The sequence below is a fragment of the Salmo salar genome, chromosome ssa02 (assembly GCF_905237065.1).
Source record: "Salmo salar chromosome ssa02, Ssal_v3.1, whole genome shotgun sequence".
Taxonomy (NCBI): Eukaryota; Metazoa; Chordata; class Actinopteri; order Salmoniformes; family Salmonidae; genus Salmo; species Salmo salar.
This window is the reverse complement of record NC_059443.1, coordinates 50,976,702-50,998,163: the sequence shown is the minus strand read 5'-3', so window position 1 is coordinate 50,998,163 and position 21,462 is coordinate 50,976,702. Positions and strand designations below refer to the sequence as shown.

General features: G+C 44.0%; 1 protein-coding gene across 5 annotated transcripts in view; it reads right to left on the bottom strand.

Annotated features, from left to right (window-relative positions):
• Window positions 1-21,462, bottom strand: part of LOC106585299 (signal-induced proliferation-associated 1-like protein 2) — a 127,745-nt gene that overhangs the window by 31,328 nt on the left and 74,955 nt on the right. For all 5 annotated transcript variants that reach the window (XM_014171378.2, XM_014171384.2, XM_014171399.2 and 2 more), the window contains exons 7-10: window positions 21,023-21,180; window positions 13,609-14,188; window positions 8,257-8,531; window positions 1,711-1,926 (exon numbers count right to left, since the gene is read on the bottom strand). In XM_014171378.2, the coding sequence (XP_014026853.1) occupies window positions 1,711-1,926; window positions 8,257-8,531; window positions 13,609-14,188; window positions 21,023-21,180 (1,229 nt within the window). The remainder of the gene's footprint in view (window positions 1-1,710; window positions 1,927-8,256; window positions 8,532-13,608; window positions 14,189-21,022; window positions 21,181-21,462) is intronic.

Sequence of the window (21,462 nt, the reverse complement as noted above, 5' to 3'; positions counted from 1 at the left end):
CCAGCAAACAGGCTGTGCTTTTCTTTCTACAAAAGGTCAAACTCATCCCACACAATTGCACTACTCCCACATATACACACACACACATACCGGTATGCTTGCATGCGCACACACAGTTGTCACACAGTTGTCACACAGTTGTCACACAGTTGTAAATGGACACGCACACACTGAGTAGATGTAACACCACAGATACGCATGGCATGGACACACACGCGCGTTCAACCTGATATGTAATGCAACCCTACCCTGAAAGACCAGTGCTGATGTAGCCTTACTGTCGCTGTGTGTGTGTGTGTGTACAGACAATCGTGGACAGTCCACAGCAGAGGGGCAGTGCAGGGCTGCAAACAAGCACCTCGACACTCCCGAGCTCAATAAAACATTCACATGCCATGACACCCTGCTAGCTAACACACACACACACACCCCCCCCATGATGTATGCCATGTTAAATAACATGGGCACAACATGGAGGTCGATCCTCAACCCGCAGACAGAGTGAGAAACATACACTCTAAATACAGGGTAAAGAAAGTTGATGCTTATGGAGTGATATTAGTGCCAACAAAATGAAACATTTCATAATACAAATTCAACATGATTAAATTCTGATAGAAATTCTGTTGCCACTAAAATCACTCCATAAAAACATGACCCAACATAAGAGCAAAAATAAAACACTAGGAAAAACCTTATAGTCTCTTCTGTTTGTTTTTATGTTAGTATTATATCACAGTGCCAAAGAGCTCTTCTCATCTACATTCAGCATTGATTCAGTTGTTTTCTCTAGTCCTGGGACCCACTGTGTGTGCAAATACCATCTGAAACCATGTCTATGAGAAAACACTGATTTAAGTATAGTAGCCACAGTATGTTAGAGTTGGAATTAGAGCTGGGTCGAGTTCATTAGGCATGAACGGTAGAAAACAGACAAACAGGGACAGTTTACCTAGACTTGTCAAATAAAAGCTTGTTCCTGTTTTCCATTGCAAATCCTTTTAGAACACTTTGTTGGTTTCCCTAATGCCCCTTCCGCCATCTTGTTTTCCTTCCTGTCAGAGCCCAGTCTCAGTTTCCCAGTCATGTATTTGCCACTTGCTAATTTTATGCTAATCAAATTACAAAAACCTTGACCTCATTATGCACAGCCTATGCTAATATCGTGCAGTGTCAGTGATACTAAGGATAGATGTGCCATTGTGTCCATCGAGAAAATTATACAATTTCACTAAGAAAAACAAGTCGGCAATGAGTCCTATTCAATTATTAGTACAGGTCCTTGGGATGAGTCAGACAAGGTTGGCCAGCAAATCTGTATATGTACATGAAAATATTTTCTGAATTGGAGTGACTCTTCATGCCAAGTAAGGAAGCATGATTGATGTAATATACTTCAAGTCGCTTTTGGTGACACACTTTGAGCATGATTATGAGTGTCAAAGGCAGGGATACTAAAATCTGGCCTCCAGACAAGAAGTACTGCTGATGTAAATTCTTTGCTCTAAGCAGGGACTTATTAAGATCGAGATTCCACTCACTAGCACTAACCAAACAGTGACAATGAGTTTACTCTGTTCGAAAAAAAAAAAAAACATCAGGACTTTGGCCATCCAGGTTCAAATTTGAGTACCTCGGATCTAGGGTGCTAGAACTAGGAACTATGAGTCAATTGAGTCAAAGAAGATGGAAGTGGGGGCTGAGGTGTACCTGGTCCCGTCCTGTTGCTTCCTGTCGAAGGAGGTGCTGCGGGAGATGGCCCCCTGGGCGTAGTGGAACATCTGCTGCCCGGGGCTGGGGCCCTGTGTGGGGGAGGTCCGGGACATGGATGGGCCACCACCCGGGGCTGCCGAGACGCGGTGCCAGCCGGCAGCCGTGGTGGTCTTGTACTCCACCACGGGGACGCGGTACATCTCCGAGCAGCTCCTGATAGAACAAATCAAAAAGACACATTAACAATTGAGCGTCTGACAAAACAATCTTAAATGGTGAAGTACATGTATTTACATTATACTGTAAGAGCATGAGTAAGTGTTGTTACATGTTATTATGTGCATCTAATGTAAAAAGTGTGACACAATCCTCATAGGCTATTCTAAGTCAATGGGAGAGTTATGTTGATATTTGGAAGATGGACTGCATTTTAAGTGTTCGGTATTTTGAGATTTTTCACTGCCTGCTACTTGATACGTCCGTTTCCAAAGAGGTACAGCCCCGTTCCACCTCTTTCTTGCTCTAATGATTTAACCGTCAGAATATAGTATTAACCCAATATTCTTGGTGCGAAAGAGATGACCAACTTTCCATTGCATTTGGGACCAGTCGCTGCCAACTTGTGTCCAAGTTCATCCAAATTTACTGCTACTTTGCTACAGTTAAATATGTTCAATATTTGCTGATGGATATGAGCTGCATTGACTAAGCCTGTGGCCGATTGACATCAATAGCACTGGTATTAGTATTTTATTAGGTCCCCTATTAGCTACTCTTCCAGGGGTCCACACAAAACATGACATAATGTTATATACTAACAGACAACATTGATTAATTTAACAAGCCCATTAGGTCATGACTACAGAGATAATTAGCTTTGAACTAGCTGGGAGATATAGGCTGGGTCCCAAAAGGCACCCTATTTCCTATACTGAACAAAAATATGAACACAACATGTAAAGTGTAGGTCCAATGTTCCATGAGCTAAAATAAAAGATCCCAGAAATGTTCCTTACGCACATATAGTACAAAACTATGGATCATGTTTTCTCCTTCACTCTGCTTGATTCCTGTTAAAACATGATTTGGCAAGTCTCAAGATCTCAACCAACCCAAACGACTGCCTTGGAATGTCCCAAAAAATGGCACAGCACGAAAGCCCTGTCTTGATTCATACATGTTGGATTCATAAGTCTCAAATGTCACCCATTTCCATTATAATGCACTACTTTTGACCAGGGCCCATAGGTCTCTGGCCAAAAGGAATGTGCTATAAACACCGAACAAAAATATAAAACGCAACATGCAACAATTTCAACGATTTTACTGAGTTACAGTTCATATAACAAAAATCAGTCAATTGAAATAAATTAATTAGGCCCTAAACTATGGATTTCACATGACTGGGAAGACAGATATGAATATGTTGGTCAAAGATGGTGTGACCATTTGCTGGATATTGGCGGGAACTGGAACACGCTGTCGTACATGTCGATCCAGAGAACCCCAAACATGCTCAATAGGTAACATGCCTGGTGAGTATGCAGGCCATGGAAGAACTGGGACATTTTCAGCTTCCAGGATTTGTGTACAGATCCTTGCGACATGGGGCTGGGCATTATCATGCTGAAAAATGGTGATGGCGGCGGATGAATGGCACGACAATGGGATTCAGGATCTCGTCGCGGTATCTCTGTGCATTCAAATTGCCATTGATAAAATGCAATTCTGTTCGTTGTGCGTAGCTTATGCCTTCCCATACCATAACCCCACCACCATGGAGCACTCTGTTCACAGCGATGACATCAGCAAATCACTCGCCCACAAGACGCAACACATGCCATCTGCCCGATACAGTTGAAACCGGGACTCATCTGTGAAGAGCACACTTCTCCAGTAAGCAAAGGACCATTGAAGGTGAGCATTTGCCCACTGAAGTCTGTTACGACGCCGAACTGCAGTCAGGTCAAGACCCTGGTGAGGGCGAGCTTCCCTGAGATGGTTTCTGACAGTTTGTGCAGAAATTCTTCAGTTGTGCAAACCCACAGCTTCATCAGCTGTCCAGGAGGTTGATCTCAGATGATCCCGCAGGTGCAGACGCTGGATGAGGAAGTCCTAGCTTGGCGTGGTTACACATGGGCTGCGGATGTGAGGCCTGGTTGGGCGTACTGTCAAATTCTCTAAAACGACGTTGGAGGCGGCTTATGGTAGAGAAAGTAACATTCTCTGGCAACAGCTCTGGTGGACATTCCTGAAGTCAGCATGCCAATTGCAACACTCCCTCAAAACTTGAGACATCTGTGGCATTGTGTTGTGACAAAACTGCCTATTTTTGAGTGGCCTTTTATCATAAGGTGCACCTGTGTAATGATTATGCTGTTTAAATCAGCTTCTTGATATGCCACACCTGTTCGGTGGATGGATTATCTTGGCAAAGGAGAAATGCTCACTAACAGGAAGGTAAATGTGTAGTATCTATTCTATATGGGAATAGATTGATATAAATGCTTCAGCTAAAATCATATGTGGTACAGTTGAAGTCGGAAGTTTACATACACCTTAGCCAAATACATTTAAACTCAGTTTCACAATTCCTGACATTTAATCCTAGTAAAGATTCCCTGTCTTAGGTCAGTTAGGATCACCACTTCATTTTAAGATTGTGAAATGTCAGAATAATAGTAGAGAGAATGATTTATTTCAGCTTTTATTTCTTTCATCACATTCCCAGTGGGTCAGAAGTTCACATACACTCAATTAGTATTTGGTAGCATTGCCTTTAAATTGTTTAACTGGGGTCAAACGTTTTGGGTAGCCTTCCACAAGCTTCCCACAATAAGTTCTGTGAATTTTGGCCTATTCCTCCTGACAGAGCTGGTGTAACTGAGTCAGGTTGGTAGGCCTCCTTGCTCGCACACGCTTTTTCAGTTCTGCCCACAAATTTTCTATAGGATTGAGGTCAGGGCTTTGGGATGGCCACTCCAATACCTTGACTTTGTTGTCCTTAAGCCATTTAGTCACAACTTTGGAAGTATGCTTGGGGTCATTATCCATTTGGAAGACCCATTTGCGACCAAGCTTTAACTTTCTGACTGATGTCTTGAGATGTTGCTTCAATATATCCACATAATTTTCCTACCTCATGATGCCATTATTTTGTTAAGTGCACCAGTCCCTCCTGCAGCAAAGCACCCCCACAACATGATGCTGCCACACCCATGCTTCACGGTTGGGATGGTGTTCTTCGGCTTGCAAGCGTCCCCCCTTTTCCTTCAAATATAACAATGGTCATTATGGCCAAACAGTTATATTTTTGTTTCATCAGACCAGAGGACATTTCTCCAAAAAGTATTATTTTTGTCCCCATGAACAGTTTCAAACCAAAGATCTGGCTTTTTTATGGAGGTTTTGGAGCAGTGGCTTCTTCCTTGCTGAGCGGCCTTTCAGGTTGTGCCGATATAGGACTCGTTTTACTGTGGATATAGATACTTTTGTACCTCTTTCCTCCAGCATCTTCACAAGGTCCTTTGCTGTTGTTCTGGGATTGATTTGCACTTTTCACACCAAAGTACGTTCATCTCTAGGAGACAGAACGCATCTCCTTCCTGAGCGGTATGACGGCTGCGTGGTCCCAAGGTGTTTATACTTGCACTGATGAACGTGGTACCTTCAGGCGTTTGGAAATTGCTCCCAAGGATGAACCAGACTTGTGGAGGTCTACAATTTTTTTTCCTGAGGTCTTGGCTGATTTCTTTAGATTTTCCCATGATGTCAAGCAAAGGGGAACTGAGTTTGAAGGTAGGCCTTGAAATACATCCACAGGTACACCTCCAATTGACTCAAATGATGTCAATTAGCCTATCAGAAGCCTCTAAAGCCATGGCATAATTTTCTGGAATTTTCCAAGCTGTTTAAAAGGCACAGTCAACTTAGTGTATGTAAACTTCTGACCCACTGGAATTGTGATACAGTGAAATAATCTGTCTGTAAACAATTGTTGGAAAAATTACTTGTGTCATGCACAAAGTAGATGTCCTAACCAACTTGCCAAAACTATAGTTTGTTGACAAGAAATTTGTGGAGTGGTTGAAAAACGAGTTTTAATGACTCCAACCTAAGTGTATGTAAACTTCCGACTTCAACTGTATATAGTCATTTGGTTAAAAGGAGACATTATACTGATCAATAAAATGTTTGAGACTATGGTAAAGACTAACTTTTGGTTTATTGTCAGAATTCTTTCAGAACACTGAGTACGGCAGTGCCGTCACAACTTGATTGATGTGACGGCTAACATGTTCTGGCAGTTGTGCAGGTGAGCCATAACACTGTCAAGAGACATTATTCCATTGTGAAGACAGGGGAGTGCAAGCCGCTGACAGGAATACTAATTATTGATGTAAAACCCAACAGGTTATAGTGGTCGAAATTGTGGGAAATTGATGAAGCAATGATACTAACAGTGTTTAAAGTAGAAATTTGTAACCTTAATTTTGCCAGTGGCAACTTAAGATATTACAAACACAAACATCCAAGAAGCAAAGCTAAAAATAAAGATTGACTATATACAGTTGAAGTTGGAAGTTTACATACACTTAGGTTGGAGTCATTAAAACTCGTTTTTCAACCACCCCACAAATTCCCCAAGACCCAAACCCTGCCCTTTTGAGAAAAATAAAGTTACAGATTGAACCTTTAAAGATTGAGTTCATTATATACTGAACAAAAATATCAATGCAACATGTGAAGTGTTGGTCCAATGTTTCATGAGCTGAAATAAAAGACCCTATTAATGTTCCATATGCACAAAAAGCTTATTTCTCTCAGTTTATGCACAAATTTGCTTGCATCCATGTTAGTGAGCATTTCTCCTTTTCCAAGATAATTCATCCACCTGATAGATGTGGCATATCAAGAAGCTGATTAAACAGCATTATCATTACACAGATGCACCTTGTGCTAGGGACAACAAAAGGCCACTAAAATGTGCAGTTTTGTCACAACACAATGCCACAGATGTCTCAAGTTGAGGGAGCATGCTAACTAAAGGAATGTCCACCAGAGCTGTTGCCAGAGAATTGAAGGTTAATTTCTCTACCATAAGCCGCCTCTCCAATGTCGTTTTAGAGAACGTCCAACCGGCCTCACAACCACAGACCACGGGTAAACACGGCAGCCCAGGACCTCCACATCCAACTTCTTCACCTGCGGGATCGTCTGAAACCAGCCACCCGGACAGCTGATGAAACTGATGAGTATTTATGTACGTAATAAAGCCCTTTTGCTGTGAAAAACTAATTCTGATTGGCTGGGGCTGGCTCCCAGGTGGGTGGGCTTATGCCCTCCCATGGCTGCGCCCCTGCCCAGTCATGTGAAATCCAAACAATCCACTGGCCCAGGAGTGTGAAGGTGAACGGAAAGGCACTGGAGCAACGAATCGCCCTTGCTGTCTCTGCCTAGCCGGTTCCCCTCTCTCCACTGGGATTCTCTGCCTCTAACCCTATTACAGGGGCTGAGTCACTGGCTTACTAGTGCTCTTCCATGCCGTCCCTAGGAGGGGTGCGTCACTTGAGTGGGTTGAGTAACTGACGTGGTCTTCCTGTCTGGGTTGGCGCCCCCCCTTGGGTTGTGCCGTGGCGGAGATCTTTGTGGGCTATACTCGGCCTTGTCTCAGGATGGTAAGTTTGCGACTGAAGATATCCCTCCAGTGGTGTGGAGGCTGTGCTTTGGCAAAGTGGGTGGGGTTATATCATGCCTGTTTGGCCCTGTTCGGGGGTATCATCGGATGGGGCCACAGTGTCTCCTGACCCCTCCTGTCTCAGCCTCCAGTATTTATGCTGCAGAAGTTTATGTGTCGGGGGGCTAGGGTCAGTCTGTTATATCTGGAGTATTTCTCCTGTCTTATCCTGTGTCCTGTGTGAATTTAAGTATGCTCTCTCTAATTCTCTCTCTCGGAGAAGGAGGACCTGGGCCCTAGGACCATGCCTCAGGACTGCCTGGCATGATGACTCCTTGTTGTCCCCAGTCCACCTGGCCGTGCTGCTGCTCCAGTTTCAACTGTTCTGCCTGCGGCTATGGAACCCTGACCTGTTCACTGTGATTACTATTATTTGACCATGCTGGTCATCTATGAACATTTGAACATCTTGGCCATGTTCTGTTATAATCTCCACCCGGCACAGCCAGAAGAGGACTGGCCACCCCTCATAGCCTGGTTCCTCTCTAGGTTTCTTCCTAGGTTTTGGCCTTTCTAGGGAGTTTTTCCTAGCCACCGTGCTTCTACACCTGCATTGCTTGCTGTTTGGGGTTTTAGGCTGGGTTTCTGTACAGCACTTTGATATATCAGCTGATGTAAGAAGGGCTATATAAATACATTTGATTTGATACATTAGGGCCTAATGAATTTATTTAAATTGACTGATTTCTTTATATGAACTGTAACTCAGTAAAATCATTGAAATTGTTGCGTTTATATTGTTGTTCAGTGTAAGAATAAAACAGAGCTTAGTTTAAGTGCAAAGAAGGTGGTGGTGTTTAACCTACCTCCTGGGTGTGCCGTCTTCGTGGGGCTGGACGATGACCACGCTGACTGTGTTGGACGTGCGCAGCAAGTCGATCATCTGCTCGTGGGATAGTGTGGCCACAGCCACCTTGCAGATCTCCATCAGCCGGCTGCCCGGACGGAGACCCACCTGCCAGGCGAAGCCGAAAGGCTCCACGTCCGCCACCACGCCCTCGAAGTTGACGTGGAATCCCAGCTGGCCCAGACCGTTCCGCCGGAGGGTCATCTCCACTGTCTCGCAGCCCCGGGTGACAATCTAGGGCGACATGACCAAGAGAGTCAATTCCAGCCTACTCTGATCTAATGGCTTTATTAGGGTTTATCCATGGTGGCAACTGTTTTGATAAGTTATGAGCATTACCTTATAAGGCCTACTGTAGATCAACCTTTACCCCAGTTAACCTCATGGAGGGGCAGTAATTAGCAACTTTGTGGTTTGATCTAATCCACACAAAAACAAAACTTTAAATTGCACCGAAGCCAATGAGAACTTAAATCATTATCCCTTTCCAAGATAAAGTTGGTTGAAAAGACTAAAGGGCTCCATTCAATCAAACTTGGCAACAAAAACAAAACATAGTCCAAAAGTGGTCTGAGCTGGCCTCTTGAAGCGCAGGAAACAGTTACGGGATTTGACAAAAAAGTTTGCCAACAACAGAAGAAATACCTAGATAATTTCAGAATAAACCAGCCAATCGCACAATGTCAAGCTCTGCAGAGATTAGGGTCGTCGCAATGCCAAAGGTAAAAAAAAAAAACATCTCTGTTTAGAGTGGCAACGTGTCACTATTTTTCATCCAGACTCCCCAGTTCTTCACCCCTTTTTAGCGTCTTAAAGCCTGGCCGTCTGAGGCTAATGGTATCGTGACAACCCTAGCAGAGGCTTTAGACACCTTTGGATTATCCCATTTAACTGAAATTAAAAGGGCCTGGGACAGAACGCTCAGGGACACCCGACCCCATACGACCTCTCGACTCTAAATAACACAATTATCAACCAAATGACTTAATCAATTCCAGGCAAAAAAAAGCAGGAGGAAAGTACATGCCTCGGCAGGCGTTTATTACCATCAGTGATTCAAGAACAGTAACTTCTAACAACAAACATATTGTTCTGTGACTGAGGTAAAGTGTCGGTATAATGGGGGACATCTGCTGACTAAACTGCTGTGACTTGGGCCGGCTCCCAGGGCTTGAGTAATCTTCTCACTGCAGTGTTTACCCATAGTAAACTATTTAACTTAACAAGATCTTTTCACATCAGATCTTTTACAGATCTGATTGGTCAAAATACCAATTAGTGAAAAAATATCAGAATTGGGCTGCCTGTCTAAACGCAGCCAAATACTGAGGTACAAGGTTTTATGCAAGTGTCTTATGATATTATTAAACTACAGTTCAAAAGTTTGGGGTCACTAAGAAATGTCCTTGTTTTTGAAAGAAAAGCAAATGTTTTGTCCATTAAAATATCAAATTGTAAATGACTAATGTAGCTGGAAATGGCAGATATTTAATGGAATATCTACATAGGCTTACAGAGGCCCATTATCAGCAACCATCACTCCTGTGTTCCAATGACACGTGTTAACTGATCCAAGTTTTTCATTTTAAAAGACTAATTGATCATTAGAAAACCCTTTTGCAATTTTGTTAGCACAGCTGAAAACTGTTGTTCTGATTAAAGAAGCAATAAAACTGTCCTTCTTTAGACTAGTTGAGTATCTGGAGCATCAGCATTTCTGGGTTCGATTACAGGCTCAAAATGGCCAGAAACAAAGACCTTTCTTCTGAAGCTTGTCAGTCTCCTCTGTCTGGACAGAGTTCCTCTGTCCAGTGTCTGTGTTCTTTTGCCCATCTTAATCTTTTATTTTTATTGGCCAGTCTGAGATATGGCTTTTTCTTTGCAACTCTGCCTAGAAGGCCAGCATCCCAGAGTAGCCTCTTCACTGTTGACGTTGAGACGTTTTGCGGGTATTATTTAATGAAGCTGCCAGTTGAGGAACGACTTGAGGAGTCTCTTTCTCAAACTAGACACTCTAATGTACTTGTCCTGTTGCTCAGTTGTGACCCGGGGCCTCCCACTCCTCTTTCTATTCTGGTTAGGGCCAGTTTGCACTGTTCTGTGAAGGGAGTAGTACATATTACTTTTGTTTTTTTGGGACCGGATGCTGGAGTGAGTAGTTAACTGTACTTCGCTCCGCGGGTAATATTACATTTCATTACAATGGAACGATTTGATTAGTGTAATGTTAGCTAGCTAGCTACATAGTTGTCTTTACATCAAGGGTAAAGGTGCAGCTAAAGGTGAAGGTGTAGCTTTGAGAAACTAACAAGGTTAGCTAGCCAGCTGTATTCGTTCGTTCGCGCCGTTTTCCAAATGGCGTCAACACCACAGCCACTGCTAGCTAGCCAACTTTACCAACTAGCAGTACTGTAGAAACTAAATACATTACAATGGAACGATTTGATTATTGTAATGTTAGCTAGCTACATAGTTGTCTCTGTGTCAAAGATAAAAGAAAGGTAAACACAGCCACTGCTAGCTAGCCAACTCTACCAGCTAGCAGTACTGTATAATTTTTTGTCAATAAGATTTTTGCAACGTAAGCTTAACTTTCTGAACATTCGAGTTGTGTAGTCCACTTGTGTAGCTAGCAGGACTGACTTTGTGTTAGCTAGCCAACGTTTAATTACTTCTGCGTTATGAAAGGAACTAGACACGGACACGAATGATCCATTGGTAGTTTGTTGTAACCAAGTATTGGTGTTAACCGTGTGTTATTGGATGCTAGCATGCTAGTTTGCTACGGCGTCATAGGACACGGTGCACTGGGTGGGTTAGGGTTAGGGTTAGGGTTAGGGTTATCTAGCTGAATAAACTAAGTTTGAGCCTATTCCTGGAAACATTGAACCACTGTAGTTTACATCAATTATAATTTCTAAAGTTGAAGTTGGAAAAGTTATATTTGAGTGTTTCAGTGAATGGTTAGTGAGGGAGGCCCTGCTCTCTCGCTTCCCCAGTTGTTTAGTTAATTTTCATTCCAATCTCCTTTGCATTAGTGTAGCCTCTCCTGTAGCCTGTCAACTATGTGTCTGTCTATCCCTGTTCTCTCCTCTCTGCACAGGTCACACAAACGCTTCACACCACATGGCCGCTGCCGCTCTAACCTGGTGGTCCCAGCGCGCACGAACCACGTGGAATTCCAGGTCTCCGGCAGCCTCTGGAACTGCCGGTCTGCGGCCAACAAGGCAGAGTTCATCTCAGCCTATGCTACCCTCCAGTCCCTCGACTTCTTGGCGCTGACGGGAAACATGGATTACCACAGAAAACACTGCTACTCCTACTGCTCTCTCCTCGTCTGACCACGTGTTCTCGCATACGAGAGCATCTGGTCAGCGGGGTGGTGGCACTGGAATCCTCATCTCTCCCAAGTGGACATTCTCTCTTTCTCCCCTGACCCATCTGTCTATCTCCTCCTTTGAATTCCATGCTGTCACAGTCACTAGCCCATTCAAGCTTAACATCCTTATCATTTATCGCCCTCCAGGTTCCCTTGGAGAGTTCATCAATGAGCTTGACGCCTTGATAAGTTCCTTTCCTGAGGATGGCTCACCCCTCACAATTCTGGGTGACTTTAACCTCCCTACCTTTGACTCATTTCTCTCTGCCTCCTTCTTTCCACTCCTCTCCTCTTTTGACCTCACTCTCTCACCGTCCCCCCCTACTCACAAGGCAGGCAATACGCTTGACCTCATCTTTACTAGATGCTGTTCTTCCACTAATCTCACTGCAACTCCCCTCCAAGTCTCCGACCACTACCTTGTATCCTTTTCCCTCTCGCTCTCCTCCAACACTACTCACTCTGCCCCTCCTCAGATGGTATTGCGCCGTCGCAACCTTCGCTCTCTCTCTCCTGCTACTCTCTCCTCTTCCATCCTATCATCTCTTCCCTCTGCTCAATCCTCACCCCACTCCTCCGCACACTCCACTGGCTTCCAGTTGAAGCTCGCATCTGCTACAAGACCATGGTGCTTGCCTACGGAGCTGTGAGGGGAACGGCACCTCCGTACCTTCAGGCTCTGATCAGTCCCTACACCCAAAGAAGGGCACTGCTTTCATCCACCTCTGGCCTGCTCGCCTCCCTACCTCTGCGGAAGCACAGTTCCCGCTCAGCCCAGTCAAAACTGTTCGCTGCTCTGGCACCCCAATGGTGGAACAAGCTCCCTCACGACGCCAGGACAGCGGAGTCAATCACCACCTTCCGGAGACACCTGAAACCCCACCTCTTTAAGGAATACCTGGGATAGGATTAAGTAATCCTCCTAACCCTCCCCCCCCAAAAAAGATATAGATGTACTATTGTAAAGTGGTTGTTCCACTGGATATCATAAGTTGAATGCACCAATTTGTAAGTCGCTCTGGATAAGAGCGTCTGCTAAATGACGTAAATGTAATGTGATGTAATGATAGCGTTGTATGAGCTCTTCAGTTTCTTGGCAATTTCTCGCATGGAATAGACTTCATTTCTCAGAACAAGAATAGACTGATGAGTTTCAGAATAAAGTTAATAGTTTCTGGCCATTTTGAGCCTGTAATCAAACCCACAAATGCTGCTGATGCTCCAGATACTCAACTAGTCTAAAGAAGGCCAGTTTTATTGCTTTTTAATGAGAACAGTTTTCAGCTGTGCTAACATAATTGCAAAAGGGTTTTCTAATGATCAATTAGCCTTTTAAAATGATAAACTTGGATTAGCTAACACAATGTGACATTGGAACACAGGAGTGATGGTTGCTGATAAATGGGCCTCTGTACGCCTATGTAGATATTCCATTAAAAAAAATCAGCTGTTTCCAGCTACAATAGTCATTTACAACATTAATCATGTCTACACTGTATTTTTGATCAATTTGATGTTATTTTAATGGACAAAAAAAAAGTGCTTTTCTTTCAAAAACAAGGACCCTAAACTTTTGAACGGTAGTGTATGTCTCAGGCAGAAGTTGCCAATCTTCTCTCTGGGCCAGTGTGGGTACAGCCAAGCGGTAACAAACCCAAACCCAATTCAAGTGATCAACTAAACCTAGTCTTCAGTAAATACTTGGAGACGATGAATTAGATATGTTCCTTGTGGGTCCGATTGGCGACCCCTGGTTTAAAGGACTGACACCGAGGCGTGGTTTCCCGGACACAAATTAAGCCTGGACTAAATATCATTCTCAATGAAAGATTTTAATTGAAAATACTGCTTAGTCCATTATTAGGCTTAACCTGTGTACTGGATGTGTAGCACTTAATTATGTTGTCTTTTAGCCTAACACAACCTCCTTACCTCCAACCTCTGCATGATCTCCCGGACATCGTCCCAGCATCCTTCCTGCGTGGAGAACACCACACACTCGCCTCGCTCGTAGAAGAGCCGGACGCTCCCAGATGTTGCGCTCCAACCAAGGACATCGCGGCAGTAGCAGTTGAACACCACCTCCTTGGACGCCTCTTCGATCAGCACCACAAACTCATTGGAGACGGCCAGCAGGCAGCCAATGTCCGCCGACTGGCCAAAGTCCCGGGCCACCACGGCCCAAGTGACTGCCCCGTAGCTCTGGAGGTGGGCGTTCCGCCGGGGTCGGCTGCGCTCCTTCTTCTTGACACCCAACGAGATGAAGCTGAACTTGGCCGCTGAAGAGTCCATGGGGTTGGCACTTACAAAGTTCTCGGCCAAATCTTTCAGGTACTCTTGGCGCGTGCGCATGGCCATGGCGCGGAACTTGTCGGACTTATGCACCGCATTCTCACCGTTCATCATCTTGGCCAGAAGGAAGTCCCGGAACATGGCCGACTTTGGGAAGAGCACCCCCTGGGGGATGGGAGGACCGAAGGCGGGCACGTCTTTAGATCTGGTGACTGCCACACTAAAATAAAGACAAACAGATATTTTAATCCCTCCGTCATTTTCCATCACCATATTTTATAAGTAACACAAACAGGTCAAAACAATACATTTGAGAGAGATTTGTTGGGGGGGGATTTGAATTAAAGCCACTCCCTGGAAATGAAAAGGTTACAAACTGTTGTTCTGCTAATCCAAAGGGCAATTACAAGAGCAGAACAAGTGGTTTCATGATCAACTGTACGTCATATTAGATAGCTAAAGTGCTGTTACATTGCGTGAATATAATTGACTACACAAGCTTAATTTTAAAAGCCTCTATTATAAATAGAGGTGTGGTTTTAGTTTAAACAAATAGAGATTATTTCAACCCTCACAGTGGTGTAGGAAGTGACAAGCAACTCATGTTTCTGTATGATCAGAATTCTGATTCAAGACTCAGGTCCTCTAACAGTAAGGGCCGGAAATAATTGTAGTGGATTTGAATCATACAGCAGCATATCCAAATCAAATCAAAGTTTATTGGTCGCTAACACAGATTTGCAGATATCGCAGGTGCAGCAAAATGCTTGTGTGTATCTAGCTCCAACAGTTCAGTAATAGCTAGCAATTAAAAAACGTAAAATACACAATCCAGAAAAATAACAAGCAATGTGAGAGACTGGAATATAAATATATATACACACACATATGTATATATACACACACATATGTATATATAGCTCCAACAGTTCAGTAATAGCAAGCAATTAAAAAACTTAAAATACACAATCCAGAAAAATAACAAGCAATGTGAGAGACTGGAATATAAATATATATACACACACATATGTATATACACATATAATGGTGTAAAGGCAGTATGGACAGTATCGTCCAGCAGTAGATGTATAGGTTGAGCCATGACTAGAATACAGTATATTGAGTGCATTTGGAAAGTATTCAGACCCCTTGACTTTTTCCAAATTTTGTTACATCCTTATTTTTTCCCTTATCAATCTACACACAATACCCCATAATGACAAAGCAAAAACAGGTTCACACATTTTTATTTATTAAAAGTAAAAAACAAATATCACATTTACATAAGTATTCAGACCCTTAGTACTTTTTGAAGCATTATTAAAGCACTTTTGGCAGCGATTACAGCCTTGAGTCTTCTTGGGTTTGAAGCTACAAGCTTGGCACATCTGTATTTGGGGAGTTTCTCCCATTCTTCTCTCCAGATCCTCTCAAGCGCTGTCAGGTTGGATGGGGAGCGTTGCTGCAGAGCTATTTTCAGGTCTTTCCAGAGATGTTCGATCATATTCAAGTCCAGGATCTGGCTGTGTCACTCAAGGATATTAAGAGAATTGTCCAGAAGCCACTCCTGCATGGTCTTGGCTGTGTGCTTAAGGTCGTTGTCCTATTGGAAGGTGAATCTTCGCCCCAGTCAGAGGTCCTGAGCGTTCTGGAGCAGGTTTTCATCAAGGATCTCACTGTACTTTGCGCCGTTCATCCTACCCTCAAATCCTGACTTGTCTCCCAGTCCCTGCCGCTGAAAACATCCCCACAGCATGATGCTGCCATCACACCTCACCCTAGGGATGGTGGCAGGTTTCCTCCAGACGTGACTCTTGGCATTTAGGCCAAAGAGTTCAATCTTGGTTTCATCAGACCAGGGCATCTTGTTTCTCGTAGTCTGAGAGCCTTTAGGTGCCTTTTGGCAAACTCCAAGTGGGCTGTCCAGTGCCTTTTACTGAGGAGTGGCTTCCATCTGGCCACCATAGAGGCCTGATTGGTGGAGTGTGCAGAGATGTCATTCTGGAAAGTTCTCCCATCCCCACAGAGGAACTCTGGAGCTCTGTCAGAGTGAGCATTGGGTTCTTGGTCACCTCCCTGACCAAGGCTCTTCTCCCCCGATTGCTCAGTCTGGCCGAGCGGCCAGCTTTAGGAAGAGTCTTAGTGATTCCAATCTTCTTCCATTTAAGAATGATGGAGGCCACTGTGTCCTTGGGGATCTTCAATGTTGCAGACATTTTTTTGGTACCCTTCCCCAGATCTGTACCTCAACACTATCTTGTCTTGGAGCTCTACAGACAATTTCTTCAGCTTCATTGCTTGGTTTTTGCTCTGCCATGCACTGTCAACTGTGGGACCTTATAGACAGGTGTGCGCCTTTCCAAATCATGTCCAATCAATTGAATTTGCCACAGGTGGAATCCAATCAAGTTGTAAAAACATCAAGGATGATCAATGGAAACAGGATGCACCTGAGCTCAATTTCAAGTCTCATGGCTTATTTACATAATTATTCAAACCTTTTGCGATCTGTTTATTTATTTGTTTAAATTTGCAAAGATTCCTAAAAACCTGTTTGCGCTTCATTATTATGGATTATTGTGTGTAGCTTGATGAGGAAAACAATTCATTTGATACATTTTATAATAAGGCTGTAACGTAACAAAATGTGGAAAAAGGGGTCCGAAAACTTTACAAATGCACTGTACATATAAAGTGGGTAAAACAGTATGTAAACATTATTAAAGTGACCAGTGTTCAATGCCTAAGCAGTGTCTCGGTCCCAGGTTTGATGCACCTGTACGGTCTCTGCCTTCAAGATGGTAGCGGCATGAACAGGCTGTGGCTTGGGTGGCTGAGGTCCTTGATGATCTTCTTGGCATTCCTGTGACACCGGGTGCTGTAGATGTCCTGGAGGGCAGGCAGTGTGCCCCCGGTGCTGACTGCACCACCCTCTGGAGAGCCCTGCAGTTGCGGGTGGTGCAATTGCCATACCATGCGGTGATACAGCCTGACAGGATGCTCACAATGGTGCATCTGTAGAAGTTTCTGAGGGTCTAAAGGTGTCAGCATGTTTCAGTTCGGCCTAAGTCGGCTAGGCAAACGAGAGTGTTCGCATACTCCCTTAAAGACCTTCTCTTGAAAAACGAGAAAAAAAGCACCAAGTCATGTTTGTCCTATTTGAGACGCCGTAGCCAGTTATAGTTATTCCTCAAAATAGTCAGAACTAATCTAAGGTAACTCAAGAAATCAGTCATGAATTTTGACGTTTTTGCTGAGGAGATCTTTAGTTAGGTGTAGAATTGAGCAACTAAAATGTTTGGTGCAATATTTCTCAATGAACAAATTTGCATATAAACAAGTCATTTCTCATCAAATGACAAATACTTTATTGAAGAATTCCTACAGTTGACCAATCACGGACAAAGGGGCGTAGACTTCGGCTGGCCCCGAGAAAAATGTGTTCACGAACAGCTGAAAAAACCCGTACCGAGGTCCAAAACCAACTAAAAAATAACTAAATGTTGTCATAATATATGCACAAACTCTTCTGAACTTTCGTCTGGGAAGCATGCGGATTCCTTTAGGGACCAAGCGGAGTTTCTTCAGCCTCCTGAAGTTGAAGAGGCACTGTTGCTTCTTCTTCACCACGCTCTCTGTGTGAAGGGACCATTTCAGGCTGTCCGTGATGTGTACGCTGAGGAACGTGTACTTTTCACCTTCTCCACTGCGGCCGTCGATGTGGATGGGGGAGTGCTCCCTCTGCTGTTTCCTGAAGTCCATGATCATCTCCTTTGTTTTGTTGACGTTGAGTTTGAGGTTATTTTCCTGACACCACACTCCGAGGGCCCTCACCTCCTCCCTGAAGGCCATCTCGTCGTTGTTGGTAATCAAGCCTACCACTGTAGTGTTGTCTGCAAACTTGATGATTGAGTTGGAGGCGTGCATGGCCACGCAGTCATGGGTGAACAGGGAGTACAGGAGAGGGCTGAGAACACACCCTTGTGGGGCCCCAGTGTTGAGGATCAGCGGGGTGGAGATGTTGTTTCCTTCCCTCACCACCTGGGGGCGGCCCATCAGGAAGTCCAGGATCCAGTTGCACAGCGCGGGGTCGAGACCCAGGGTCTCGAGCTTAATGACGAGTTTGGAGGGTACTATGGTGTTAAATGCTGAGCTGTAATCGATGAACAGCATTCTTACATAGGTATTCCTCTTATCCAAATGGATTAGGGCAGTGTGCAGTGTGATTGCGTCGTCTGTGGACCTATTGGGGTGGTAAGCAAATTGGAGTGGGTCTAGGGTGTCAGGTAGAGTGGAGGTGATATGGTCCTTGACTAGTCTCTCAAAGCACTTCATGATGACGGAAGTGAGTGCCACGGGGCGATAGTCATTTAGCTCAGTTACCTTAGCTTTCTTGGGAACAGGAACAATGGTGGCCCTCTTGAAGCCATCAAAACTATGAAATAACCCATATGGAATCATGCAGTAACCAAAAAAGTGTTAAACATCTTAGCCACCCAAAGTTGCGGAGATAATCTGTTCACCTATTCTGCGTCTCACAAAGACAAGGCGGTTGGAAACAAAAATCTCAAATTTGTACCCATCAGACCAAAGGACAGTTTAATGTCCATTGCTCTAATGTCCATTGCTCGTCTTTCTTGGCTCAAGCTAGCCTCTTCTAATTATTGGTGTCCTTTAGTAGTGGTTTCTTTTGGAGCAATTCGACCATGAAGGCCTGATTCACGCAGGTCTATTCTGAACAGTTGATGTTGAGATGTGTCTGTTACTTGAACTCTGTGAAGCATTTATTTGGGCTGCAATTTCTGAGGCTGGTAACGCAAATGAACATATCCTCTGCAGCAGAGGTAACTCTGGGTCTTCCTTTCCTGTGGCGGTCCTCATGAGAGCCAGTTTCATCATAGCGCTTGATGGTTTTTACGACTGCAGTTGAAGAAACTTTCAAAGTTCTTGAAATTTTCCATATTGACTGACCTTCATGCCTTAAAGTAATGGACTGTCATTTCACTTTGCTTATTTGAGCTGTTCTTGCCATAATATGCACTTGGTATTTTACCAAATAGGCCAATCTTCTGTAAAACCACCCCTACCTTGTCACAACACAACTGATTGGCTCAAACGCATTAAGGAAAGAAATTCCACAAATTAACAAGGCACACCTGTTAATTGAAATGCATTCCAGGTGACTACCTCATAAAGCTTGTTAAGAGAATGCCAAGAGTGTGCAAAGCTGTCATCAAAGGGTGGCTACTTTGAAGAATCTCAAATATGAAATGTTTAACACTTGTTTGGTTACTATATGATTCCATATGTGTTATTTCATAGTTTTGATGTCTTCACAATTATTTTACAATGTAGAAAATAGTAAAAATAAAGAAAAACCCTGGAATGAGTAGGTGTGTCCAAACTTTTGGTGTCAGCTAAGGTAGAGGTGATATGATCCTTAACTTGTCTCTCAAAGCACATCATGATGACAGAAGTGAGTGCTATGGGGTGATAGATATTTAGTTCAATTACCTTTGCTTTATTGGGTACAGGAACAACGGTGAACATCTTGATGCAAGTGGGTACAACAGACTGGGATATGGAGATGAAATATGTCTGTAAAAACTTGAGCCAGCTGGTCTGCTTTGAGGACGTGGCCCTGGCAGCCTTGCAAGGGTTAACACGCTTCAATTACTTACTTACGTCAGCCACGGAGGACGAAAGCACAGAGTCCTGGTGGGCTTCGGTAGCTATATCGGCAGCTCTGTGTTGTTTTCCTCGAAGCGGCAAAAGTGTTTAGCTCGTCCAGGAGCGAGGCGTAGGTGTCCACAACGTGGCTGGCTTTCCCTTCATAATCCGTGATTGTCTGGAGTCCCTGCCACATATGTCTCATGTCGGAGCAGTTTAATGCAACTTCACTGTCTAATGTTGTTTTGCCTCTTGATTGCGTTACTGAGGTCATAGCTGGTCTGCTTGTACAGGTCCACATTCCCAGTCACCTTGCCATGGTTAAATGCGATGGTTCACACTTTTAGTTTTGTGCGAATGATGCAATCTATCCACGATTTTTGGTTTAGATGAGTTCTAATCGTCACAGTGGGACAACATCCTCTATGCACTTCCTTATGAACCCAGTCTCCGAGTCAGTGTGTACGTCAATACTACTATACTCAGAGGCGACCCGGAATATTTCCAGGTCCGCGTGATCAAAACAATCTTGAAGCATAGATTTCGATTGGTCAGACCAACATTGAGCAGTCCATACCACGGGAGCTTCCTGTACCCGTTTTGCCTATAGGTGGGCAGGAGCAGAAGAGAGGTGTGGTCTAATTTGCCGAAGGGAGGGAGGGGGATGGCCTTGTAGCCAGCCCCAAAAGGGAGAGTAGCAATGATCCACGGTCCGTGTTGCGCATGTAGCACAGGAGATGTGTTGATTGAATTTCGGTAGCGTTTTCCTCAGATTTCCTTTATTAAAGTCCCCAGCTACAATAAATGCGGCCTCAGGATAAGCGGTTTCCAGTTTGCACATAGAAAAGTGTAGTTCCTTGAGAGCCGTCGCAGTGTCGGCTTGAGGGGGAATATACACGGCAATGACAATGACCGAATAAATGTATTTTGGGAGGTAATGCGGTCGGCATTTGATGGTGAGGTATTCCAGATTGGGAGAACGTTACCACAATCACACAGCTGTTGATCATGAAACTTTCTTCTTTTTTTGAATGTACGATAGACAGAGAACCCTGCTGGCTGAATGGACAATATATCCGCATAGTCATGATTCTGTAAAAAAAAAGACTATGTTATACAGTCCCTGATGTCTCTCTGGAAAGAGATCCTAGCCCTAAGCTTGTCTACTTTATTGTCCAGGGACTGAACGTTAGCGATGGAGGGAGTTGACACTTGATTCAACAATCATTAATAGAGGTACTTCTTATAATGTTTGGATTCCAGCCTTATTGAAATTGGGCCCTTAGGTATATGAATGCTTGAATCAATGCAAGTTAATTGATTCCAGCTTTACACATCTCTCACACCAGGTATTTTAGAAGTATCGGCGGTCCGCTTTGCTCACCTGTAGCAAACATTTTCTGTGCAAGGGTTGTGGACTCTGACGATGATGAACACGTGCTGGAAGTGTGAGCGAATGTTTTTGGGAGTGAAGGGAAGAGCACCAGGTTCCTGGAAGATGACGGTGACGATGTCATTTCCAATGTGCCTCTTCCTCAGTAGCTAAATGGCAAGAAAAGGAAACGGAAAAGAAAAAGCACATTAGAATTCAGAAAAGTAAATGCCCTTACAGTACATGAGAGACTAGGACAAGGTCTCAAAGGCTGATGAAGACCTAAATGATGGAAATCTATCCCATTCTAGAACACAAGTCAAGCTGTTAAGTGGTCTAGGAAAGGATATGGAGGACAGTAAAACATGTTTATTTGGAGTCTATCAGAGGGCCTGTGGGAGCTACAGTACTGTCATATTGCTTATACCTCTCATATCCTTGCCAATCAACAG